Raw genomic sequence first — 27,888 nt, 5'->3', positions numbered from 1 at the left:
GCCCATTAAGTTTTTGTATTTTTGGTAGAGAGGGAGTTTTACCTTGTTGCCCAGGCTGGTCTCAAATTCCTGGACTCAAGTGGTCCACCCACCTTGCCCTCCCAAAGCCAGAAAACATTTAGAATATCTTTTAGAGATGTGTATTTACACCACTATTAATACAGGACTATATAGCAGTCCGGTACTGGACTATGTAGTCCAGTACCATTCTTTTCCTTACTGGAGGGCCAGGTATGGTGGCAGGTGCCTATAATCCCAGCTATACAGGAGGCTGAGGCAGGAGAATCGCTTGAACCTGGGAGGCAGAGGTTGCAGTGAGCCGAGACCGTGCCATTGCACTCCAGCCTGGGCGACAGAACAAGACTCCGTCTCAAAAAAAAAAAAAAAAAAAAAAAAAAAGAGCAGTAATTCAGTTCGCACTCATCTTCAGTCCAGGGGGCCTAGCCTTAGTATTTGACCCATAGTAAGCACCCAATAATTGTTTAAATTAATTAACCTCTGAGGCCCTTTAAATCTATTGATAAGTATCTTATTTTGCAAAATCCTAAGCACTTGGAAGACTAGAGGAACTATTTACTGGGTGTGTATGCTTTTCTAACAATATTTTATAGCTGGCTTTTGTTTTTAGAATGAATTTGGACATTGAAAAGGCAGGCAATAGTGGCTGGGCACAGTGGCTCACGCCTGTAATCCCAGCACTTTGGGAGGCCAAGTCTGTTGGATCACAAGGTCAGGAGATCAAGACCATCCTGACCAACATGGTGAAACCCCACCTGTACTAAAAATACAAAAATTAGCTGGACGTGGTGGCATGTCCCTATAGTTCCAGCTACTTGGGAGGCTAAGGCAGGAGAATCACTTGAACCCGAGAGGCGAGAGGCAAGGTTGCAGTGAGCTGAGATCGAGCCACTGCACTCCAGCCTGGGTGACAGAGCTTGAGACTCCATCTCAAAAAAAAAAAAAAAAAAAAAAAAAAAGGAAAAGGCAGGCAATAGGGATGATTCTGTAATTCTGCTAAAACTGAGTAGAAATAATGAGTGTAGAGATGTTGACATTGATCAACGTTCTATCTTCATAAGAGATCTGATTCTAACATATCCATTTGGACTCAAGTAGAATATTGTGTATAGAGTGAGTGGCAGTGAGTAATTTGGTAAAAATTTGCTGACCTACTTGCTTGCCTGCTTTTTCTTTTTTCTTTTCTTTTCTTTCTTTCTTTTCCTTCCTTCCTTCCTTTCTTTTTCTTTCTCTCTCTTCCTTTCTTTCTTTCTCTTCCGTTCTTTCTCTTCCTTTCTTTCTTTCTCTTTCTTTCTTCCTTTCTTCCTTTCTTTCTTGACAGAGTCTTGCTCTGTCACCCAGGCTGGAGTGCAGTGGCGCAATCTTGGGATCTCAGCTCACTGCAACCTCTGCCTCCCGGGTTCAAGCAGTTTTCCTACCTCAGCCTCCCAAGTAGCTGAGAATACGGGCGACAGCCACCACACCCAGCTACTGACCTGCTTTTAACAGCTAGGAGATACAGTGCCTCAGACCAACCCAACCCCTGGGGGGAGATGTTATATGTCAACCCTGACATATTGGCAGGCAACATGAATCCAGACTTCTAGGCTGTCACGTGGGCTCTTTTTTGCTAGTCATTTTTTATCTCTCTGACATGAGCTGTTTCATTTATGCTTTGGCTACCCAGGAAGTATGATTTGTCTTTTCACAATTGGTGGCGATGGTTTTCTCCTTCCATTTATCTTTCTAGGTCATCCCCTTCTAAATGCCAGTCATTAGAGGATAGGTGGTATGTGCACAGTAGCTCTGGGAGTCTTCAGAATGGAAATTACCCATCTCAAGAGGAGCTCATTAAGGTTGTTGATGTGGAGACGCAACAACTGGAAAAGTCTGGGCCACACGATTTGATGGAACCATCTTACTTGCCAAGGCAAGATCTAGGTAATATTTCATCTGCTCTAATGGAACAAACACTTTGATTTTACTCTGAATCCTGCATAAAGATATTCTGGTTAACCAACTTTTAGATGTACTAGTCTATCATGGACACTTTTGTTATACTTAAGCCCATTTTAGAAAAATAGCTCAAGTGTTAAGGTTTACTTGAAAATTGTTGAAACTGTTAATCCATCTATATTTTAATTAATGGTTTAACTAATGATTTTGAGGACGAGGGAATCTTGGTGTACTCTAAATATATTATTTCAGGCCAGGCATAGTGGCTCATGCCTGTAATCCCAGTACTCCAGGAGGCCGAGGCAGGTGGATCAACTGAAGTCAGTTAGAGACCAGCCTGGCCAACATGGTGAAACCCTGTTTCTACTAAAAATACAAAAAAATTAACTGGGTTTGCTAGTGCGTGCCTGTAATCCTAGCTACTCTAGAGGCCAAGGCAGCAGAATCGCTTGAACCCGGGAGGCGGAGTTTGCAGTGAGCCAAGATCATGCCACTGCACTCTAGTCTGGTTGATAGAGCAAGACTCCATCTCAAAAATATATATGTATATATTTTATTTCAACTGTTAGACAAGAGTCCTAAGGCCAAAGAATAAAGTTTTAGGCCAGTCCTTTATTAGAAAGTGAGTCAAATCTCAAAGCAAGCTCTTATTTTATGAGTTAATTAATATAAATGATTATATATTTTATGCCTTAAAAATCACTTTTAATGAATGGTGTTTTATGGCTTGTAAATCAGAGTTTTAATCAGTAAAGAAAGTTTTTAATTAATCCTCAAAAACACATTATCATAAAAGACACTGGCGTCAAATGTGGTATTTGGCCATGTTCATTAGGGTCATTTTAGGAATCTCATATATTCCACTTAGCTATGCTTAATTCCTGATAGCATGGCATTTTCTGAAATGTTTCGAGGATGACATCTCTGCTGTTTTTAATTTGGTAATGATACCTGCTGATTTATTAAGTGAGAAAAGTAATGGTGTCATTACCTTGGATGAAGAAACAAAAATAAAGCATTTGCCACATTTGTCAACTTTTTTTTCCTTTCTTACAAAATTACTATATGCTCATTGCTCCCAAACTGGACAATATAGGGAATAAAGAAGATAATTTGGGGCGGGGTTGGAGACGGCATCTTGCTATGTTGCCCAGGCTGGTCTCTAACTCCTGGCCTTATGCAATCTTCCTGCCTTGGCCTCCCAAAGTGCTGGGATTATAGGCGTGAGCCACTTCACCAAGCTGAGATGCCACCTTGTAAAAGATAAAATAAGGACAGATGCAGTGGCTCATGCCTGTAATCTCAGTACTTTGGGAGGCCAAGGTGGGAGGATTGTTCAAGGCCAAGAGTTCAAGACCAGCCTGGGCAGTGTCGCAAGACGTGATCTCTACAAAGTTTAAAAAAAAAATAAAAAGAAAAGAAAACTAGCTGGGGCCAGGCATGGTGGCTCATGCCTGTAATCCCAGCACTTTGGGAGGCCGAGGCAGGCAGATGGCCTGAGGTCAGGAGTTCGAGACCAGTCTGACCAGCGTGGTGAAACCCCATCTCCACTAAAAATACAAAAATGAGCCAGGCATGGTGGCACATGCCTGTAATCCCAGCACTTTGGGAGGCCAAGACAGACAGATCACCTGAGGGCAGGAGTTCGAGACCAGCCTGACCAACATGGAGAAACCCCGTCTCTACTAAAAATACAAAATTAGCCAGGCTTGGTGGCACATGCCTGTAGTCCCAGCTACTTGGGAGGCTGAGGCAGTAGAATTGCTTGAACCCAGAAGGCAGAGGTTGCAGTGAGCCAAGATCACACCATTGCACTCTAGCCTGGGCAACAAGAGCGAAACTCCATCTCAAAAAAAAAAAAAAATTAGCTGGAAGGTGGCAAACACCTGTGGTCCCAGCTACTCAGGAGGCTGAGGCAGGAAGATCACTTGAGTCCAGGAGGTCAAGGCTGCAGATGAGCCATGTTTGTGCCACTGCACCGCAGCCTGGGTGACAGACGAAGACCCTTCTCAAAAAAATAAAATTACCTGTACTCTTTTTTTTGAGACGGAGTTTCACTCTTGTTGCCCAGGCTGGAGTGCAATGGTGTGATCTCGGCTCAGTGCAACCTCCGCCTCCAGGGTTGAAGCAATTCTCCTGCTTCAACCTCCTGAGTAGCTGGGATTACAGGCATGCACCACCACGCCCGGCTAATTTTTTGTATTTTTAGTAAAGATGGGGTTTCTCCATGTTCATCAGACTGGTCTCGAACTCCTGACCTCAGGTGATCCACCCACCTCGGCCTCCCAAAGTGCTGAGATTACAGGCCTAAGCCATCGCACCCGGCCTGTACTCTTATTCTTTAATAATAAAATATTTCTGTGTTTCTTTAGTCATTTTACATAAACTTTTATTTTTAAAATAATGTCATGATAAATAATATTGCTTAGGTATCTTCTTTAATATATTAGTAACATTTCTGTTTTATTGTACATCAACATTTATATTCAAACTAATGGGTGAAGAGTACTCCATTGGACTAGGTATATCGTAATTTAATCTATTATTGGACTTCTAGATTGCTTCTAAAATTACACTGTTATAAGCAGTGTTACAGTGAACATTCCTATGACTAAACCTTTGCATACATCTTTTGTCTCCCTAGGATATATTTCTAAAACTAGCATTGTTGACTGAAAGTATAAACACAGGTTAAGGTGTTTGCTACATAATGCCGTATTTCCTTTTTAGGTAATTAGGCTACTTTGGATTTCCACCAACACTGTATTCATGTACCCATTTTTCTCTTAACCTAACTTCATTGGTCTTTTTAATTCTTAACAGAGACCAGAACTCTGTAATTCAACATTCATTGTTGTGTAAATTAAACTTCTCCCATTCCTTTCAGAGGGAACCCCTTACCTGGAATCTGGAATCAGTCTCTTCTCTGATGACCCTGAATCTGATCCTTCCGAAGACACAGCCCCAGAGTCAGCTCATGTTGGCAGCATACCATCTTCAACCTCTGCATTGAAAGTACCCCAGTGGCAAGTTGCAGAATCTGCCCAGAGTCCAGCTGCTGCTCATAATACTAATACTGCTGGGTATAATGCAATTGAAGAAAGTGTGAGCAGGGAGAAGCCGAAATTGACAGCTTCAACAGAAAGGGTCAACAAAAGAATGTCCTTGGTGGTGTCTGGCCTGACCCCAGAAGAATTTGTGAGTGTATCCATATGTATCTCCCTAATGACTAAGACTTAACAACATTCTGGAAACAGTTTTATGTAGGTCCCGGCAATTAATAACCTAGAGGAAGAAATCTAGGAAACAATCACAGTTCTGTGTAATTTAATTTCCATTACTAATTTCTGAAAATTTAGATCTAGATAAAGCTATAGTGTGGATTATTTTATATATATTTACTTGAGAAAATAATTATTAAATATTAGCAGAAAAGCTATACTTCGGTATGATATAGGACTTTTGAATTTGAATTTTCCTTTATATCTGTAAAAGCAAGTAGGTATAGCTTTATTCCCCAGAAGGCATCTTTTTTCCCCCTTGGCTCACATGGGTGAATTTACCAGCATATTTAACTAAATTCAGACTGGTTCCAAACATACTGCCAGACAGAGTAGCATTTCTCTACTGTTTGTTTTTATCCTGGCTTGTAAGACAGTTACTCAATAGCCTGCCCTGCCATGTCTGCCCTGCAACATCCCTTGCTATTAGGATTTTGGCATCACCTTGGGTCCTTAATGCCAGAAATGGGAATTACTTCACACTGTGGAAAAATACTCATTAAAATATTAAGACCAGTAAAACCTCGTTTCTTTTTGGGCTATTTGTGGATTTCAGACATCCTGAGAAGTTTACCACCCCTGTAATTAATTGTCTTTGTCATCACTTCATAATAAAAATAATTCGTGGCCGGGCACGGTGGCTCAAGCCTGTAATCCAAGCACTTTGGGAGGCTAAGGCGGGCAGATCGCCTGAGGTCGGGAGTTCAAGACCAGCCTGACCAACCTAGAGAAACCCCGTCTTCACTAAAAATACAAAATTAGCTGGGCGTGGTGGCCCATGCCTATAAGCCCAGCTACTCGGGAGGCTGAGGCAGGAGAATCGCTTGAACCCAGGAGGCAGAGGTTGTGGTGAGCCGAGATTGCGCCATTGCACTCCAGCCTGGGCAACAAGAGCGAAACTGTGTCTCAAAATAATAATAATAATAATAATAATAATAATAATAATTGCGTGAATATTTCTTTAAAACTATGATGAGATAACATACCAGATTATCAAATGGATTCAGTAGTGGGTGTGCCATTTATTGCACACTGAGAGATGACCAAATCATTCTGAAATATCTTTCTTAATATATCTTTCCTAGGATTTTTCATCCTAACTTCTCCATAGGTAGTGACTTAGCATAACATCTCTGTGGCCAGATGTATCCCACTACTGAAAGGGCAAAGTAAGCTGTGGCTGCCCTGGTAGATACACTGAGTAAGTGCACAGTGATGGCTATAAATGTTTTCATCTCATAATCCCATGCCCAGACCAGCAATTTGCTCTAAAAGCTTTTACCTGTGTCTGTTTCAGTGGCTCTTGATCATTTGCCTGCACATCCGGAATTCCTTACTTATTCATTGAAAATTAGCATTCTTTATCCCTTTGTTTTGCAAGTTCAGCTTTTTAGAGATGGCTAAAATGGTCTAATCTTTCTTGCCAAAGGCAATTCTGAGCTGCAGTTTAGACTACAAGTGGCTTGGGTACGTGTTGTCTTTAAACAAGCAAAGAGGAAAACTTTGAGCTTTATTCAGACTTGGTGAAGTGTGGTAAATTTATGATGAAAGCTACTGACTGTATTACACATGATTAATTCTGAAGCCCATATTAAGATGATCTTTTCATCAGTTCAGCATTGCTCTTCTAACAGAACAGTTTCAAGGCTGGGATTTTAGCAATTAATCAGTTCAGAATTGCTAATGATCCTGGCAGAGGGTGGTGGCAAAAGGGGGAGGATGTCATTAGCTTCTCTAGCCTGCATTTTTTCAGCGCCCTGTGGCAGTATGGAGTAAGGCAACATGAAAGAAAGATGGCCTGACCTTCATGGCAGTATTGTGCAACACGTAAATACTGGTGTGGGTGGCTGTGGCTATGGCTAGTAAATGATGGCCCTTGGTAAACAAAGTTATTTATCAGACAATACCTACCAACTAGGTCAACTGTGCCCATAATGGATCTGGTTAATTTCTTTTGCTATTGATTTTTATTTGGTTGATAGATAATAGCTAGAGGACTCTAAATTTCTTTGGGGAAGAATATGAACCCCTTCTAAGCCTTCTCCTTACAAGAGAATTGATCGCTTTTGCAATGACCTTTAGTAACATCTTGATTTCAGTGTTTTGTAACTATCAGAGGGTTGAGTCTTGGTTTTAAGCCATATATGTCTGTAGCATAACTTTCTGTGTAGGGTAGTTATCTCTCAGCTTATAAAGTGTAGGCTGATAAATTTATAGTAGAGTGTCACTATGCAAAGAAACTGTCTTAGGGAATCAGATGATATCAGCTATTAAAGCAAAATTAATATCTATTTTTTCTTTTTACTTTTTTTTTTTTTTTTTTTTTTTAGACATGCGATCTCACAGTATTGCCCAGGCTGGCCTTGGTCTCAGACTCTTGGGTTCAAGAGTCCCACCTTAGCTTCACAAAGTGCTGGGTTATAGGCATGAGCCACCGTGTCTGGCCCAATGTATATTTTTTTAAGTTTTAAGTTTGTGGTACATAGTAGGTGTATAATACTGTTTTGAATCCTTAGTTGTAATTCTATGTCTGCTGATGTGTACATAATTTTTTATTAAACTATTTGAGACTTCAAGTATCTTTTTAGGGCTGGGGATGGAGTCTTGCACTCTTGCCCAAGCTGGAGTGCAGTGGCGCCTTCTCGGCTCACTGCAAGCTCCGCCTCCCGGGTTCACTCCATTCTCCTGTCTCAGCCTCCCAAGTAGCTGGGACTACCACGCCCGGCTAATTTTTTGTATTTTTAATAGACACGGGGTTTCACCGTGTTAGCCAGGATAATCTCCATCTCCTGACTTCATGATCCGCCCGCCTCGGCCTCCCAAAGTGCTGGGATTACAGGCGTGAGCCACCGTGCCCAGCCGAGACTTCAGGTATCTTAGAATTTTTTAAAATGTACCCTTTCTGAGAAAAACAGAGACTTAAAGCTAGGATAACTGGTATTATTATTTTTTCTTTTTTTTTTTAAATTTTACCTCCAGCCTGGGTAACAGAGCAAGACTCTGTCTCAAAAAAAAAAAATTCACCTTAAATAATTCCAGGACACATGTGCAGAACGTGCAGGATTGTTACGTAGGTAAACATATGCCATGGTGGGATAACTAGTATTCTGAGCTGTGTACTAGAGGTAACTCATGATAATGGAATATTTGATTTAATTTCAGATGCTCGTGTACAAGTTTGCCAGAAGATACCACGTCGCTTTAACTAATCTAATTAGTGAAGAGACTACTCATGTCGTTATGAAAACAGGTATACCAAGAACCTTTACAGAATACTTTACATTTGCTGCATAAAATCACATGAGGCCAGGCATGGTGGCTCACGCCTGTAATCGCAACACTTTGGGAGGCCAAGGTGGGCAGATCATGAGGTCAGGAGATCGAGACCATCCTGGCCAGCATGGTGAAACGATGTCTCTACTAAAAAATAAAAAAATTAGCTGGGCATGGTGACGTGCGCCTGTAGTCCCAGCTACTCGTGAGGCTGAGTATCACTTGATACTCAGGGAGATGGAGGTTGCAGTGAGCCAAGATCATGCCATTGCACTCCAGCCTGGTGACAGAGCAAGACTCCATCTTAAAAAAACAAAAAAAAGGCCGGGCGCGGTGGCTCAAGCCTGTAATCCCAGCACTTTGGGAGGCCGAGACAGGCGAATCACGAGGTCAGGAGATCGAGACCATCCTGGCTAACACGGTGAAACCCCGTCTCTACTAAAAAATACAAAAAAAACTAGCCGGGCGAGGTGGTGGGCGCCTGTAGTCCCAGCTACTCGGGAGGCTGAGGCAGGAGAATGGCGTAAACCCGGGAGGCAGAGCTTGCAGTGAGCTGAGATCCGGCCACTGCACTCCAGCCTGGGCGACAGAGCGAGACTCTGTCTCAAAAAAAAAAAAAAAAAAAAAAAAAAAAAAACACTAAATCTGAGTAAACATTTCAGGGCTGCTAAAAAAGCTTATTTGAAACTGGGCCGTAATAACACAAGCATAGGGTCTGGAGCAAGTGAAGTACAGATCCCGAGCCCCACAGTATTCTCCATTGGAGTGACTGCCTGAAAGCTGATGTCTGTTTTAAGCACCGTGCTTGGTTTTTAACATGGTCACTGACAAACTGGGGAGTGTTTATTCAGAGTTAAATGGTAAAGATGCAGAAAAGTAACTTGAAATAATGTCTTTTGAAGAAGAAATGAGAAGATTTAAGGAAATAAGACACTGTCTTCAAGTATCTGAAGAACCACTACCCGGAAGAGAACTGTTATCTGGAACAAAAGTAAGACTCACTCATGGGGCTCCAGAAAGCAGACGAGTGCATGGAGGACGCAGAAGATGCAGATTGTGTGGCTCAAGTCTAAAATGTTTCTAACAAAGTTGGTTCTCTGGATGTGTTCCAGTCCACTCGATGATGATTTTTTTTTTTTTTTGAAGTGGAGTTTCACTCTTGTTTCCCAGTCTGCCAGAGTGCAATGGCACGATCTTGGCTCGCTGCAACCTCCCCCTCCTGGGTTCAAGCACGTCTCCTGCCTCAGCCTCCTGAGTAGCTGGGATTACAGGCATGTACCACCACACCTAATTTTGTATTTTTAGTAGAGACGGGGTTTTCCATGTTGGTCAGGCTGGTCTTGAACTCCTGACCTCAGGTGATCCACCTGCCTCGGCCTCCCAAAGTGCTGGGATTACAGGCATGAGCCATCGCGCCCAGCCCATGATGATTCTTTTCGGAGAGATACAGGCACTTGAGGAGAGGATGTAAACCCCTTGGATACATTGCCATAGAACTTCTATGATCTTAGGTTTCTACTTACTCATGAAAATTATACCACAGGGTCAGAGGATAGTGCTCATTGGAGCCAGGTGCCAGAAAGTTATTACAAACTACTGTTTTAGAGAAAAATGTCATTAAAGTTTAATATACCTTAAGCTATAGGTTTGCATCAAAGCTAGTGAAAGGTAAAAAAATTTGACAATGCAAATTAAGGCCAGGTGCGGTGGCTCACACCTGTAATCCCAGCACTTTGGGAGGCCGAGGCCGGCGGATCACGAGGTCAGGAGATCGAGACCATTCTGGCTAACATAGTGAAACCCCATCTCTACTAAAAATACAAAAAATTAGCCGGGCATGGTGGCAGGTGCCTGTAGTCCCAGCTACTTGGGAGGTTGAGGCAGGAGAATGGCGTGAACCTGGGAGGCGTAGCTTGTAGTAAGGCGAGATGACACCACTGCACTCCAGCCTGGGCAACAGAGCAAGACTCCGTCTCAAAAAAAAAAAAAAAAAATGAAAATCAAATCTAAAGTAGTTCAGTCTTTAAACTCAAACCTAATACATTTGCTACTTTTGAACTAAAACTGAACTAAAATGTTCAAGTTTAATACATATTATTAAATCAGCTTTTGTAGCAGTTAAACAAAAAACTTCAAAAATTATAAGGAATTCTGTGAGGGAGCATGGCTGCTGCTACTGCTTGCAGATAGCCTGCTTTGTTTAGGATTTAGTTAAATACATTTCTCCTGTTTAAAACTAAATGGTCTTTCCTTAGTTTGCTTAGTTCTTCAGAAGGGCCTTTAAAACACTGGGAAATAAACAAGTGATTCTTTAGCTACTGCTTTCTGAAATACTTATATAGAAGCTCTGCACTGTATTCTCCTATCCCTCTCAGGAGAATATTAGAGGGTTAGAACTCCCCAGGTAGACATTCTTTTTTTTTTTTTTTTTTTTTTTGAGACGGAGTCTCTCTCTGTCGCCCACACTGGAGTGCAGTGGCGCAATCTCCACTCACTGCAAGCTCCACTCACTGCAAGCTCCACCTCCCAGGTTCATGCCATTCTCCTGCCTCAGCCTCCCATGTAGCTGGGACTACAGGCACCCGGCTAATTTTTTTTGTATTTTCAGTAGAGACAGGGTTTCACCATGTTAGCCAGGATGGTCTTGATCTCCTGACCTCGTGATCCACCCGTCTCGGCCTCCCAAAGTGCTGGGATTACAGGCGTGAGCCACCGCACCCACCCCAGGTAGACATTCTAGGGGTGAAAATTTGTCATTACATTGACATTTCAGATTTAGGTTTTCAACAATACTGTTTTCTTCTCCTTTCACATATTGCCATCTAGTAATATAGATGTTCTCCGTCCACATTAATCAAAACTATTGACATGGATAATTGCTAATTCCTTGAACACTATAATGGAGTTCTATAGCTAGCCTTGGCATCTAGAAGATGGGTGTTGGGGAGAGGGAGTGGACAGACATTCCTCTGGTCTTAACTTTATATCAGCCTTCCCTAGACTTCCAAAGATCCACACCTGCTGGTTATAATTAATGGTGTTTTCAGCCTCTGATTCTGTCACCAGGGGTTTTGGAATCATAAATCTAGATTGATCTTGGGAGTGTAAGAAACTGAGGCTCTTTAGCTTCTTAGGACAGCAATTCCTGATTTTGTTTTCAACTTCTAATCCTTTGAATGTCTTTCATTCTGCAGATGCTGAGTTTGTGTGTGAACGGACGCTGAAATATTTTCTGGGAATTGCGGGAGGAAAATGGGTAGTTAGCTATTTCTGTAAGTATAATACGATTTCTCCCCTCCTCCCTTTAACACCTCAGAATTGCATTTTTACACCTAACATTTAACACCTAAGGTTTTTGCTGATGCTGAGTGTGAGTTACTGAAAGGTCTTTAATTGTAACACTAAACTACCTTTATCTTTAATGCGTATCACTTTGTTCAGATAAACTGGTGATGCTGGGAAAATGGGTCTCTTTTATAACTAATAGGACCTAATCTAGCAATGTTAGCATATGAACTAGGGATTTATTTAATAGTTGGCAGGAATCCATGTGCAGCAGGCAAACTTATAATGTTTAAATTAAACATCAACTGTGTCTCCAGAAAGAAACTGCTGCTACAAGCCTTATTAAAGGGCTGTGGCTTTAGAGGGAAGGGACCTCTCCTCTGTCATTCTTCCTGTGCTCTTTTGTGAATCGCTGACCTCTCCATCTCCATGAAAATAGCACGTTCTTCTGCTGTGTGTAACCTGTCTTTTCTATGATCTCCTTAGGGGTGACCCAGTCTATTAAAGAAAGAAAAATGCTGAATGAGGTAAGTACTTGATATTACAAACTAATCAGAGACATGGTGTCATTCAGTCATATAGTTAAAAATGTATTTGCTTCCTTCCATCAATGCACCACTTTCCTTAATGCACAAATTTTCCATGATAATGGGGATCATCAAGAGTTATGCAGGCCAGGCACGGTGACTCACACCTATAATCCCAGCACTTTGGGAGGCTGAAGTGTTCGGATCACCTGAGGTCGGGAGTTCAAGACCAGCCTGACCAACATGGAGAAACCCCATTTCTACTAAAAATACAAAATTAGCCGGGCATGGTGGCGCATGCCTGTAATCCCAGCTACTCAAGAGGCTGAGGCAGGAGAATCACTTGAACCGGGGAGGTGGGGGTTGCAGTGAGCTGAGATAGCGCCATTGCACTCCAACCTGGGCAACAAGAGCAAAACTCCATCAAAAAAAAAAAAAAGCCAGGTGCGGTGGCTCATGCCTGTAATCCTAACACTTTGGGAGGCCAAGGCAGGTAGATTGCCTGAGCTCAGGAGTTCGAGATCAGCCTGGGCAACATGGTGAAACCCTGTCTCTACTAAAATACAAAAAATTACCCAGGCGTGGGAGCACGTGCCTGTAGTCCCAGCTACTCAGGAGGCTAAGGCAGGAGAATCGCTTGAACCCAGGAGGCAGAAGTTGCAATGAGCCAAGATCACGCCACTGCACTCCAGCCTGGCAACAGAGCAAGACTCCGTCTTAAAAAAAAAAATTTGCAGAGCAAACCAGGATATCCTCTGTTCTCATTTGTTCTAGATTTCAAAAGAAAGTCCTTTCTTTGAGGAAAAGAGAAAGGAAAAGGAGTTTATAAAGGGAAAGAAAACATTCATAAGATAAGAAGTGTGCCTATTTGCATATACCTTTGTAGAAAACTGTTCAGTGTTGTTGAAGAAAACTCTTCATATTAATATGCAGTCCAGGTGCAGTGGCTCAACACTTATAATCTCAGCACTTTGGGAGGCTGAGACAGGAAGATTACTTGAGGCCAGGAGTTTCAAACCAGCCTGGGCAACATAGTGAGACTCTGTCTCCACAAAATTTTTTTTTTAATTAGCCAGGCATGGCAATGTGCACCTGTAGTCTTAGCTACTGAGGAAGCTAAGCCAGAAGAATCACTTGAGCCCAGGAGTTCAAGGCTGCAGTGAGCTATGATCATACCACTGCACTCTTAACACTTGCACAGAGCAAGACCCTATCTCTTAAAAAAAAGTGTGTGTGTGTGCATATGCGTATATACATATATATATACATGCAAATGTATCTTTATAATTCAAATTGCTTCAAAAAGATGTTGCACTTTATGATACTGAGAACAGTGAGAAGTAAATAAGATAGAGTGTAGGAGAAGGAATAATTTTAGAGCAGCCATCTGAGAACTTCTATGACAACAGATCAGGCAAAATAAAATGTGAAAGTAATTTTATAGGCCGGGCACGGTGGCTCATGCCTGTAATCCCAGCAGTTTGGGTGACTGAGGTGGTTGGATCACTTGAGGTCAGGAGTTCGAGACCAGCCTGGTCAACATGGTAAAACCTTGTCTCTACTGAAAATATAAAAAATTAGCCGAGCACAGTGGCATGTTGGCCAGGCTGAGGCTGGCCTTGAACTCCTGACATCAGGTGATCCACCCACCTTGGCCTCCCAAAGTGCTGGGATTACAGGTGTGAGCCACTGTGCCTGGCCAGATGTGTGAATTTTGAGATGTATACTAGACATCTGGATAGAGAAGTTAAGTAGGCAGTTGGACACATCGTATGAAGCTCAGGAGTACAAGGAGGACTATAAACATGGGAGTCTTCTGACAAATTTATCACTAGACTCCTCATTCAAGTAACTAGGAAATGTCAGATATTCTTCCCCTAGTAATAGCCGGTGGTTATACTCTTGCCTTTATTTTTCTTCACAATACTCTTGGCAACACATAAGGCCTTCCCTACAATGTGAGTTTCAGTCAGACTTGTTTCTGAGCATTCTTCCTCAAGTTTCTCCCCAGTCTCATTATTCTTTATTCTCATGTCCATGACTAGTCATAATAGTGATTACGAAAAACCTCTAACTTTCTTTAGTGTATTGAATGTATATCTTATCATTTTGGTTGTGTTAACTGTGTAAATCTCTCAGTGGAAATCTGAAAAGCCTTTATTTCCTTAGATGATAATATGCAATTGATTTAGGAGAAAGGGAATTTTTCAGTTACCTTTATAACAGCAAAATATTAGCAGTTTAATCTAAATGCTAAGTGAATGTTTTGAGAGGAGATAGATGTTGAAAATCAAGATACATTAAGTCCCAAGTGAGGTGAAAAGCTGACTGTTAATTTCTGCACACAAAGATTTGCTTCAGTGAATTGATTTCAACAGCTGAGATACTGATCATTTCACCTGGTCTACCAAAAAGAATGATTTTACTTTCTTTTTTGTCAAATCTCTGCCCAGCAATTCTTTTTCTTTCTTTCGTTTGTTTGTTTGTTTTTAGCCAGGTCTCACTTTGTCACCCAGGCGGGAGTGTGGTGGTGTGATCATAGTTCACTGCAGCCTCCAACTCCTGGGCTCAAGTGACCCTCCAGCTTCAGCTTTTCAAGAAATTGGGACTACAGGCACATGCAACTATGCCTGACTGAAATTCTATATATCTTTTTTGTAGAGAAGGGATCTCACTGTGTTGCCCAGGTGGATCTCGAGCTCCTGGTCTCAAGCCATCCTCCTGCCTCAGCCTCCCAAAGTGCTAGGGTTATAGGTGTGAGCCATTGGTGTCCAGCTACTGCCTGCCTGGCAATTCTGAATGCCTTAATTTTTTTTTTTTTTTTTTTTTTGAGACAGAGTTTCACTCTGTCACCCCAGCTGGAGTGCAGTGGCATGATCTTGGCTCACTGCAACTTCCGCCTCCCGGTTTCAAGCAATTCTCATGCCTCAGCCTCCCAAGTAGCTAGGAAGTAACTGGGACTACAGGCGCACGCCACCACGCCCAGCTAATTTTTGTATTTTTTTTAACTTTATTTTTAATTTTTTGAGATGGAGTCTTGCTCTGTCACCCAGGCTGGAGTGCAGTGGCACCATCTCGACTCACTGCAACCTCCACCTCCTGGGTTCAAAAGATTCTCCTGCCTCAGCCTCCCAAGTAGCTGGGATTACAGGCGCCTGCCACCACACCCAACTAATTTTTTGTATTTGTAGTAGATAGAAGGTTGCACCATGTTGGTCAGACTGGTTTCGAACTCCTGACCTCAAGTAATCCGCCCGCCTCAGCCTCCCAAAGTGCTAGGATTACAGGCGTGAGCCGCTGCACCCAGCCTTGTGTTTTTTTGTTTTTTGGTTTTTTTTAGTTAAGCGGAGTTTCACCATGTTGGCTAGGCTGGTCTCAAATACCCGACCTCAAATGATCCAACCACCTCGGCCTCCCAAAGTGCTGGTATTACAGGCGTGAGCCACTGCGCCTGGCCTGAATGCCTTAAACATGACATGTCTGCTCCACTTCCATTGAAGGAAGCTTCTCTTTCTCTGATCCTGATGGTTTGTGTTTGGTTTCCTTCAGCATGATTTTGAAGTCAGAGGAGATGTGGTCAATGGAAGAAACCACCAAGGTCCAAAGCGAGCAAGAGAATCCCCAGACAGAAAGGTAAAGCTCCCTCCCTCAAGTTGACAAAAATCTCACCACACCACTCTGTATTCCAGTTCCCTTTACAGAGATGGGCCACTTCATCTCGTAAGACTTACTACATACATACACACTGCTTAGATACTTTCACGCAGTTTCTTTTTTCACTCTTCCATTCCAACCACATAAATAAGTATTGTCTCTACTTTATGAATGATAGAACTAAGATATTTAGAGAGGCTGTATAATTTGGATTCCTGTCTGGGGTTCAGATCTCAGCTGATAAGTGGAAGAGCTGAGACTTTAAGCAGATGGGAATCTAAAGCCTTTGCTCTTTTCACTTCACTGGGGTGTCTTTCTCTCTCTCTCTCCTTTTTTTTTTTCCCGAGACGGAGTCTCACTCTGTCATCCAGGCTGGAGTGCAGTGGTACGATCTCAGCTCACTGAAAACTCCGCTTCCCAGATTCAAGCAATTGTTCTGCCTCAGCCTCTCAAGTAGCTGGGATTATAGGCATTGCCACCACACTGGGCTCATTTTTTGTATTGTTAGTAGAGACAGGGTTTCACTGTGTTGGCCAGGCTGGTCTTGAACTCCAGATCTCAGGTGATCCCCCCAACTCAGCCTCCCAAAGTGCTAGGATTACAGGCGTGAGCCATCACGCCCAGCCTAGAGTGTCTTTCTCTAAAGCAGTGTGGTAAATGCTGTAAGCAAGCCATACACAGTGCTGTTTGTGGAAGCATAGAAGAGGAAGTGATTAATAATAGCTATTTTTTTTTTTTTTTTGAGACGAAATCTCACTCTGTCGCCCAGGCTTGAGTGCAGCGGCACAATCTCAGCTCACTGCAACCTCTGCCGCCTAGGTTCAACCAATTATCCTGCCTCAGCCTCCCGAGTAGCTGGGATGACAGGTGCCTGCCTCTGCACCCAGCTAATTTTTATAGTTTTTAGTAGAGGCAGGGTTTAACTATCTTGCCCAGGCTGGTCTTGAACCCCTGACCTTGTGATCTACCTGCCTTGGCCTCCCCAAGTGCTGGGATTACAGGCATGAGCCACCGTGCCTGGCTAATAATAGCTGAAATTTATACACTGTTCACTAGGCCAGGCACAGTGGCTCATTCCTGTTAGTTATCCCAGCACTTTGGGAGGCTGAGGCAGGCAGATCGCTTGAGCCAAGGAGTTCGATACCAGCCTGGGCAACATGGCAAAACCCCATTTCTACCAAAAAAAAATATACAAAAATTAGCCAGGCGTGGTGGCATATACCTGCAGTTCCAACTACTTGGAAGGGTGAGTTGAGAGTATCTCTTGATCCCAAGAGGTGGGGGTTGCAGTGAACCGAGACTGCGCCACTGCATTCCAGCCTGGACGACAGAGAGAAGGTCTCAAAAAAAAAAAAAGATCACTTTATGCCAGGGGCTGCTGTAAAGGCCCAACCATGTTTTAAGTAATTAACAATTTTATGACAACTCTATGAGCTATGTACTGTAATTATGCCTATATTACAAATGTGAAAATTTAGGTTCAGAGAGGTTGAATAAGTTGCCCAGAGTCACACAGCTAGTAAGTGATGGAACTAGAAGTTGAACTCAGGGAGTCTAGCTCCAAGTCTAAACTCTTTGTTAATTTATTTTTCGGGCCAGAGTCTTGCTCTGTCACCCAGGCTGGAGTGCAGTGCCGCTATCTCTGCTTACTGAACTTGGGAGGAACTTTTACTTCCCAAGTTCAAGCAATTCTTGTGCCTTGGTCTCCCAAGTAGCTAGGATTACAGGCATGTGCCACCACACCTAGCTAATTTTTTGTCTCATTCTGTTGGCCAGTCTGGAGTGCAGTGGCGCAATCTCAGCTCACTGCAGCCTCCAGCGCAGGTTCAAGTGATTCTTGTGCCTTAGCCTCCCAAATAGCTGGGATTACAGGCACTTGCCACCACACCCAGATAATTTTTTGTATTTTTAGTAGAAACAGGGTTTCAACATGTTAGCCAGGCTGGTCTCATATTCCTGACCTCAGATGATCTGCCCGCCTCAGGCTCCCAAAGTGCTGGGATTACAGGGGTGAGCCACCATTCCCAGCCTTAATTTTTATATTTTTATTAGAGATGGAGTTTTGCCATGTTGGCCAGGCTGGCCTTCATCTCCTGGCCTCCAGTGATCCACCCACCTCGGCCTCCCAAAGTGCTGGGATTACAGGCATGAGCCACTGTACCCGGCCTCCAACTCTAAACTCTTAACAATACCATAGTTTCTTGAAAAGTTATTGAAGGCTTCACAGAGGGAAAAAAAATGGAGCATTCTAACAATTTTGCAGATGAGACCCAAGAAGACTCAATGACTTTCTCCAGATCATATTGTAGCAGATGACATAGTCAGAACTGTGACTTCCTCTCAGGGAGAACTCTGTGCAAGATTTCACACCTACCTGTCAGGCCTGAGCTGGCTGCTTTCTCAGCTCCCTAAGTGCTATGTTCCCAGTTTGCTTTTCTTCCTTTTTCAAGTGTGCACTGCTAGCCATTTCAGAACATCCCAGGCCGGTCACAGTGGCTCATGCCTCTAATCCCAGCACTTTGGGAGCCCAAGGCAGGTGGATCACCTGAGGTCAGGAGTTAGAGACCAGCCTGGCCAACATGGTGAAACCCCATCTCTACTAAAAATACAAATATTAGCTGGGTATGGTGGCAGGCACCTGTAATCCCAGCTCGGGATTACTCAGGAGGCTGAGGCTGGAGAATCGGTTGAACCTGGGAGGCAGAGGTTGCAGTGAGCCAAGATTGCGCCACTGCACTCCAGCCTGGGGACAAGAGGGAGACTTCGTCTCAAAAAAAAAAAAAATCCGAGCTGGGTGCAGCGTCTCACGCCTGTAATCCCAGCACTTTAGGAGGCCAAGGCAGGAGGATCACTTGAGCCCAGGAGTTCAAGACTAGCCTGGGCAACATAGTAAGACTCTGTCTCTACAAAAAAATTTAAAAATTAATTGGGTGTTGTAGCGCACTCCTGTATTTCCAGCTACTCAGGAGACTGAGGTGAGAAGAATGCTTGAGCCTGGGAGATCGAGGCTGCAGCAAGCCTTGATGGTGCTACTGCACTCCAGCCTAGCCAACATTGTGAGACCTTGTCTCAAAACAAAACAAAACATCCTTCTACTGAGCACTTTCTGTTCTTTTATAGAAACTTAACAGGGAACCAGTAGAGGTAATTTCCTAAGGAAAACTGCTTTGGGACATGATCACAAATCAAGCCTGGAGTTTTGAACTCTTGAGGTCAGCCTGTTTTTACCTTCTGAGCCTATCAAGTAATTGTTCCAGATGCCAAGAAAAGCTGCTGGCCTTATTTCTGCTTCTGCCTTTACCACAGGGGAGCACCATGTGAACCAGTCCTCTGTTTTTCCTCCACTGTATGCTAGGCAGTATTAGCACAAGATTCTTCCTTTCTTTAAAAAGAAATTCTAGTGCTTTGGATTTTTTCCTCTGTGCAGAATAGCAATAATGGAAAGTATGTGGTCAAAGTAATGACATTCTGAGGATACTAAATGTCACCATAGTATTTTTCTCTGGAAGAGAAATGTATGTGTAGAGGTGAAACTTCACATTTCCTTTTTTTTTTTTTTTTTTTTTTTGGGAGGATGAAGTTTTGCTCTTGTTGCCCAGGCTGGAGTACAATGGCGCGATCTCGGCTCACCGCAATCTCTGCCTCCCGGGTTCAAGTGATTCTCCTGCCTCAGCCTCCCAAGTAACTAGGATTACAGGCATATGCCACCACATCCAGCTAATTTTGTATTTTTAGTAGAAATAGGGTTTCTCCATGTTGGTCAGGCTGGTCTTGAACTCCCGACCTCAGGTGATCCACCCACCTCGGCCTCCCAAAGTGCTGGTATTACAGGCCACTGCACTCAGCCTGAAATTTCAAATTTATTTTTTTCCTTTTTCTTTTTTTTTTTTTTTTTTTTTTTTTTTTTTTTGAGACGGAGTCTCTCTCTGTCGCCCAGCCCAGGCTGGAGTGCAGTGGCGCGATCTCGGCTCACTGCAAGCTCCGCCTCCCGGGTTCACGCCATTCTCCTGCCTCAGCCTCCCGAGTAGCTGGGACTACAGGCGCCCACAACCACGCCCGGCTAATTTTTTGTATTTTTAGTAGAGACGGGGTTTCACCGTGGTCTCGATCTCCTGACCTTGTGATCCGCCCGCCTCGGCCTCCCAAAGTGCTGGGATTACAGGCGTGAGCCACCGCGCCCGGCCATTTTTTTGCTTTTTCTTTTTTTTTAATTTGAGACGGAGTCTCGCTCTGTCACCCAAGCTGGAGTGCAGTGGCGTGGTCTTGGCTCACTACCAGCTCCGCCTTCCAGGTTCACGCTGTTCTCCTGCCTCAGCCTCTTGAGTAGCTGGGACTACAGGCACCCCCCACCACGCCCGGCTAATTTTTTGTATTTTTAGTAGAGACAGGGGTTTCACTGTGTTAGCCAAGATGGTCTCAATCTTTTGACCTCGTGATCCGCCTGCCTCAGCCTCCCAAAGTGCTGGGATTACAGGCATGAGCCACCACACCCATCCCAAAACTTCAGATTTCTTGTCTCATAACTAGACATCCTCATCACTGAGTGTTAGCCTGGATATAAGCATTCCTAATCTTTTGTACTTTTCATGTCAGCATTTGGCTCCAGCTAGCTGCCTGGAGAGAACTTCTAGCATTATGAACATGCAGGTCCTATCAACAGGTTGGGGGTGCAGTTTATTCATACAGATAGTGAGAGTGGCACAGATGGATGCTGTCCCTTAAAACAAACAGATTTGTCTTTGGGAGGCTGAGGCGGGTGTATCATGAGGTCAGGAGTTCAAGACCAGCCTGGCCAACATAGTGAAACCCCGTCTCTACTAAAAATACAAAGAATTAGCCAGGTGTGGCCGGCGTGGTTGCTCACACCTGTAATCCCAGCACTTTGGGAGGCTGAGGCGGACGAAGCACAAGGTCAGGAAATCAAGACCATCCTGGCTAACATGGTGAAACCCGTCTCTACTAAAAATACAAAAAATTAGCCGGGCGTGGTGGCAGGCGCCTGTAGTCCCAACTACTTGGGAGGCTGAGGCAGGAGAATGGCGTAAACCCGGGAGGCAGAACTTTCAGTGAGCCGAGATTGCACCACTGCACTCCAGCCTGGGCTACAGATCAAGACTCTGTCTCAAAAAAAAAAAAAAAAGCCAGGATTGGTGGTGTGCACCTATAATCCCAGCTACGTGGGAGGCTGAGGCAGGAGAATTGCTTGAACCCAGGAGGCAGAGGTTGCAGTGAGCTGAGATCACGCCGTTGCACTCCAGCACAGGTGACAGTGCGAGACTCCGTCCCAAAAAAAAAAAAAACAGACTTGTCCTGCTGCCCTTTCTTTTCCCTCTGGCAGGAGAGAGAGAGAGAGAGTGTGTGTATATGTGTGTCCGTCTGTCCGTCCGTCCGTCTGTCCATCTGTCTGTCTGTCAAGGGGGAGGGTGACCACTTTCTAAAAGGCCATCTGTGTATTTTTAGCTTCCTGATTTTTTTCTCTATGGCAGTCTCTTTGAAGCCAGGTGAATTTTAGGCCTTGGCAATTTTCTTTTTATTAGAATGGGACGGTCAAGACAATGAGAGTCACCCAAAACATATCCATTCAAATGATACAATTTTAGGGTTTATTTTTAAGTGATACCCAAGTTTTTTGCTAAGAACCTATGCCAGTGTGTATATGAGAATTTGCACTGTCCCACACTGTTGCCACCAGCCACATGGGACTGTTTAAAGTTAAATTTTACAAATCAGCCAGTCGTGGTGGTGTGCACCTGTAGTCCCAGCTACTTAGGAGGCTGAGGCGGGAGGATTGCTTGAGTGCAGGAGTTCAATGCTGCAGCAAGCTATGATCGTGCCACTGTACTCCAGCCTGAGTGCCAAAATGAGACCTCATCTCTTCAAAAAAAAAAAAAAAGAAAAAAATTAAAATATGAAGTTTAGTTCTTCATTCACCCTAACCACATCTCCAGTGCCCAATAACTATATGTGACTCATGGCTACCTTATTAGCATAGATATAGAACACTGTGACTATCACAGAAAGTTGTTTTGAACAGTGTTGCCAAACCCTGTAAGTGGAAGAGGCGGTGCAGTGTGATCTGTGTCTTCAGGAAACCAGGCAGTCAGACCAGTTCAATGAGGAGAGGCAGAACATGGCTTCACTTCTAAATTAAAAACTGCTTAGGTGGTCTAAAGATACAATGGCCATTCTCGGAGTAGTGAGAAGGAAGGAACAGATGTTTAGGGGGCTAGAAGAAAGTCAGAGAGGGCCGGACGCAGTGACTCATGCCTGTAATCCCAGCACTTTGGAAGGCCAAGACAGGCAGATAACGAGGTCAGGAGTTCAAGACCAGCCTGACCAACATGGCGAAACCCTGTCTCTACTAAAAATACAAAAATTAGCCAGGCGTGGTGGTGGGCGCCTGTAATCCCAGCTGCTCAGGAGGCTAAGGCAGGAGAATCACTTGAACCTTGGGGGCAGAGGTTGCAGTGAGCCCAGATTGCACCACTTCACTCCAGCCTGAGTGACAGAGTAAGACTCCGTCTCAAAAAGAAGGAAAAAAAAAAAAAGTCAGAGGAGACAAGGAGCATGTACACCTAAAATCAACATAGACCCCTCTGCTGATGGGGTCATGGTGCGTACTTGAGGTACCAAGTCTGGATAAACATCAAACTTCAGCCAATAGCTTTGAGTTTCTAGCCATCCAAGCCTTTTATTAAACATACAGAAGGACCTTTTTTCCCTTACATCTAACAAGTAAAAGCACCTACAAAGAATGCCTATAGAGTGTAGGTCAACTACATATGCACTTCAAAAAGATCTTCCGAAATCCTTTAGTGTTCTGGACATTGGACTGCTTGTCCCTGGGAAGTAGTAGCAGAAATCATCAGGTGGTGAACAGAAGAAAAAAGCTCTTCCTTTTTGAAAGTCTGTTTTTTGGATAAAAGCCAATATTCTTTTATAACTAGATTTCCTTCTCTCCGTTCCCCTGTCCCTCTCTCTTCCTCTCTTCCAGATCTTCAGGGGGCTAGAAATCTGTTGTTATGGGCCCTTCACCAACATGCCCACAGGTAAGAGCCTGGGAGAACTGCAGAGTTCCAGCACCAGCCTTTGTCTTACATAGTGGAGTATTATAAGCAAGATCCCCCAATGGGGGTTCCTCAGATTGCTGAGATGTTGTAAAGGCTATTCTATTTCTCTTTCACCCTCCAAACAAAACAGCACCTAAATGTTATCCTATGGCAAAAAAAAAAAAAAAAGCTATACCTTGTCCCCCTTCTCAAGAGCATGAAGGTGGTGAATAGTTAGGATTTAGTATGTTATGTATTCAGATGGCATCGAGCTGCTGTTAGTGCCAACATGTTAGTGAGAAAATACCTTTGGATAGGTAAAACTCAAGAAGTTCTGCTCTTCCTAAACCATTACTTACATAGAAGAAAGCACAGCAGCTGGCCCACCATGGACAGACCCAGAGCAGGGGAAGAATCTTGGTGAACATTTTTTTTTTTTTTTTTTTGAGATGGAGTCTCTGTTGCCCAGGCTGGAGTGCAGTGGCGTGATCTTGGCTCACTGCAACCTCCACCTCCCGGGTTCAAACGATTCTCCTGCCTCAGCCTCCCAAGTAGCTGGGACTACAGGCGTGTGCCACCACGCCCAGCTAATTTTTTGAATTTTTTTTTTTTTAGTGGAGACGGGGTTTCACCGTGTTAGCCAGGATGGTCTCGATCTCCTGACCTCATGATCCACCCGCCTCGGCCTCCTGAAGTGCTGGGATTACAGGCCTGAGCCACCGCACCCAGCCCTCTTGGTGAACATTTTCTAATTAAACTTGACACTGAATACAATGTTATACTTAGGACTGCAATAAAGCTCACCTGGAGTTGCGCAGCACAAAGGCCCTGGTGTGTGTATAAATTTGGTTGGTTCTTTTCACAGCAAAAGCTACCCACCTTTGCCTCCTATGCCTGCTTCTGCCCATGGACTTAGGTCCTCTTACACCTTAGAGGAAGGCCTTAGCATCTGGTCACAGGCAGATGAGTGACAGCAAGAAAACCTGGCAGCAATGTAATTTTGTTTCCATCCTCTTTATTAGTTATCAATTGGATTTTTATGAAATTTCCAAGTTCCACTCAAGGATTTCTGTGTTTTTTTACTTTGGTATAGTGCAAACCAGGGTTGCCAGCAAGTATTTTTTGGGGGTGAGTTAGTCAGCCTTCGTTCAGTCAGACAGACAGGAGCACCTCAGCAATTCCCAGAAACAGGCTGATGGGAAAGAGCAACATACATGAATGTCTTGAAGAACACATCCAACAGGGCCCATTGGGCAGTTCTGATTTTCCAGGTACACGGAGAACATCTCCACAGTCTCTTCTGATTTCTTTCCCCCTGAGTATATGGATTCCAGCTCAGCATGTAGCCTTTCCCTGCTGAGTCTCTAACCCGGATGACGTGTATTTTTTTGACTGGATGAATTATCTTCCCATCTCTTGACATTTACAGTAATTACCACCAAGTATGGTATTTTCAGTGGCCATGATTATCAATTACCAACACAGAATTAGGATGAAGGGAGAAAGGGAGGGAAGGAAGGTGGGTGTTTTTTCACACAGTGTCTTAGCCAGCAATTTAGCAAATTAATGGAAATTAGATCTTCGATTTTTTTTTTTTCTTTCAAGCATTTTATTTGAGAGACTGTCAAACCTTCTACCAAGTGGCCTTATGGAGACTGATAACCAGAGTACATAGCATATCAGTGGCAAATTGACTTAAAATCCATACCCCTGGTATTTTAAGACCATTGTCCTTTGGAGCAGAGAGAGAGACTCTCCCACTGAGAGGTCTTGCTATAAGCCTTCATCCGGAGAGTGTAGGGTAGAGGACCTGAGTTAAGTACACAGATTACTGCGGTGATTTTACATCTAAATGTCCATTTTAGATCAACTGGAGTGGATGGTACAGCTTTGTGGTGCTTCTGTGGTGAAGGAGCTTTCATCATTCACCCTTGGCACAGTAAGTATTCGCTGCCCTGTCAGAGAGGAAGGGCACAGTATTCTCTCCTGTGATTGAGCAAGACCGGCACCTGTCAGTCCCTATGGACGCCCCTACTGTAGCCTCAGAAGTCTTCTCTGCCCACATACCTGTGCCAGAAGACTCCATCTGTAAGGGATGGGTGAGGATTTGAGAACTGCACATATTAAATATACTGAGGGAAAGCTCTTTCCCTCTAACTCTTTTTGCCATATGCCCCTCCCTCTCCTCTCTGACTGCCCCAGCATACTGTGTTTCAACAAATCATCAAGAAATGACGGGCTCGGCCGGGCGCAGTGGCTCAAGCCTGTAATCCCAGCACTTTGGGAGGCCGAGACAGGTGGATCACGAGGTCAGGAGATCGAGACCATCCTGACTGACACGGTGAAACCCCGTCTCTACTAAAAAAATACAAAAAAATTAGCCGGGCGAGATGGCGGGCGCCTGTAGTCCCAGCTACTCGGGAGGCTGAGGCAGGAGAATGGCGTGAACCCGGGAGGCGGAGCTTGCAGTGAGCCGAGATCACGCCACTGCACTCCAGCCCAGGCGACGGAGCGAGACTCCGTCTCAAAAAAAAAAAAAAAAAAAAAAGAAATGATGGGCTGGACGCTGGGCATGGTGGCTCATGCCTGTAATCCCAGCACTTTGGGAGGCCAAGGCAGGTGGATCACTTGTCAGGAGTTTGAGACCAGCCTGGCCAACATGGTGAAACCCCATCTCTGCTATAAAAAAAAAAAAAAAAAAAAAAAATACAAAAATTAGCCAGGCCTGGTGGAGCATGCCTGTAATCCCAGCTACTTGGGAAGCTGAGGTGTGAGAATCGCTTGAACCTGGGAGGCAGAGGTTGCAGTGAGCCAAGATTGCACCACTGCACTCCAGCCTGGGTGACAGAGTGAGGCTTCGTCTAAAAAAAAAAGAGAAAAGGCCGGGCGCAGTGGCTCACGCCTGTAATCCCAGCACTTTGAGAGGCCAAGGCGGGCGGATCACGAGGTCAGGAGATAGAGACCATCCTGGCTAACATGGTGAAACCCCATCTCTACTAAAAATACAAAAAATTAGCTGGGCGTGGTGGCGGGTACCTGTAATCCCAGCTACTTGGGAGGCTGAGGCAAGAGAATGGCATGAACCCATGAGGCGGAGCTTGCAGTGAGCCGAGATTGTGCCACTGCGCTCCAGCCTGGAGAATCGCTTGAACCCGGGAGGCAGAGATTGTAGTGAGCTGAGATCACGCCACTGCACTCCAGCCTAGGTGACAGAGCGAGACTCCATCTCAAAAAAAAAAAAAGAAAAAATGAAAAAATGATGGACTGGGCCTAGTGCCTCACACCTATAATCACAACACAACACTTTGGGAGGCCGAGGTGGGAGAATCGCTTGAGCCTGGGAGCTCAAGACCAGCCTGGGAAATACAGTAGGACTTCATGTCTACAAAAAAATTATTAAAAATTAGCTGAGGCCAGGTGCGGTGGCTCATGCCTGTAATCCCAGTGGGGAAGTTGAGCCCAGGAGTTTGAGACCAGCCTGGGCAACATGGCGAAACCTTGTCTGTACCAAAAATACAAAAAAATTAGCCAGGGGTGGTGGTATGTATCTGTAGTTTCAGCTACTTGGGAGGCTGAAGTGGAAGGATTGCTTGAGCCCAGGAGGCAGAGGTTGCAGTGAGCTGAGATCACACCACTGCACTCCAGCCTGGGTGATGGAGCAAGACCCTGTCTCAAAAAAAAAAAAAAAAAATGATGACGTGACAGTTCCAATAGTCCTGCTCTCACACTCTCAATGCTCTTTCCTTCCTGGGGATCCAGGGTTTCCACCCAATTGTGGTTGTGCAGCCAGATGCCTGGACAGAGGACAATGGCTTCCATGGTAAGGTGCCTGCATGTACCTGTGCTATATGGGGTCCTTTTGCATGGGTTTGGTTTACCACTCATTACCTGGTGCTTGAATAGCACAGTTCTTAGCACATTTTGAATATTTGTTGAATGAATGGCTAAAATGTCTTTTTGACGTTTTTATTGTTGTTTGTTTTATATTGTAAAAGTAAGACATGAACTGTTTCCATAGGGTGGGAGTAAGATATGAATGTAGATCACAAAAATATAAATCAAGGCCGGGGATGGTGGTTCATGCCTATAATTCCAGCACTTTGGGAGGCCAAGATGGAGGCCAAGGTGGGAGTGCAGGAGTTCGAGACCAGCCTGGGCAACATAAGGAGACTTCATCTGTACAACAAATTTAAAAAGTAGCTGGGTCTGGTGGCAGATGCCTGTAGTCGCAGCTACTTGGGAAGCTGAGGTGGGAGGATCACTTGAGCTCAGGAGGTCGATGCTACAGTGAGCCACGATCATACCACTGCACTCCAGCCTGGGCGACACAGCGAGACCGTGTCTCAAAAAGAAAAAAGAAAGTATAAATTTACACAAAAACAATAAAATAATCCCAGTAATTCCACTACTTGGAGATGATCACCATAAAATTCCACCAGGCATATGTGCATATATATACACGGGTGTATTTTATAAAATGTGATCATAATTACACTGTTTTGCTTTTTTCCTTAAGATATCACATACATTTTTCCATATTGTTAAATTACAGTGCTGTTTTCCTGGTGGCTTTCCTTTAACAGATTGAAGTTCATGTTAATACAGTTGCCAGAGGCTGTGGGCTTTCACCAGCTGTCACTCCTTGGGCCTCTTCAGAGCAAGGCCTTATGTCCTGAAGCATTGCTTTTTTTTTTTTTTTTTTTTTTTTTTTTTTTTTTTTTTTTTTTTTGAGGTGGAGTCTCACTCTGTCACCCAGCAGGCTGGTGTACAGTGGCCCAGTCTTGGCTCACTGCAACCTCCGCCTCCTGGGTTCAAGTGATTCTTCTGTGTCAGGATCACCTGACATCAGGAGTTTGAGACCAGCCT

The 27,888-nt window shown here is 44.1% G+C and overlaps 1 protein-coding gene across 11 annotated transcripts in view; it reads left to right on the top strand.

The window, feature by feature from the left end:
- BRCA1 (BRCA1 DNA repair associated) overlaps positions 1-27,888 on the top strand; it is an 85,615-nt gene that overhangs the window by 55,431 nt on the left and 2,296 nt on the right. For all 11 annotated transcript variants that reach the window (XM_050762523.1, XM_050762520.1, XM_050762529.1 and 8 more), the window contains 9 exons: positions 1,748-1,938; positions 4,841-5,151; positions 8,397-8,484; positions 11,702-11,779; positions 12,279-12,319; positions 15,869-15,952; positions 22,968-23,022; positions 24,888-24,961; positions 26,782-26,842. In XM_050762523.1, the coding sequence (XP_050618480.1) occupies positions 1,748-1,938; positions 4,841-5,151; positions 8,397-8,484; positions 11,702-11,779; positions 12,279-12,319; positions 15,869-15,952; positions 22,968-23,022; positions 24,888-24,961; positions 26,782-26,842 (983 nt within the window). The remainder of the gene's footprint in view (positions 1-1,747; positions 1,939-4,840; positions 5,152-8,396; positions 8,485-11,701; positions 11,780-12,278; positions 12,320-15,868; positions 15,953-22,967; positions 23,023-24,887; positions 24,962-26,781; positions 26,843-27,888) is intronic.

This window comes from Macaca thibetana, chromosome 16 (assembly GCF_024542745.1).
Source record: "Macaca thibetana thibetana isolate TM-01 chromosome 16, ASM2454274v1, whole genome shotgun sequence".
NCBI lineage: Eukaryota > Metazoa > Chordata > Mammalia > Primates > Cercopithecidae > Macaca > Macaca thibetana.
The sequence above is the reverse complement of the archived record's forward strand: the minus strand, read 5'-3'. Positions and strand labels throughout refer to the sequence as shown.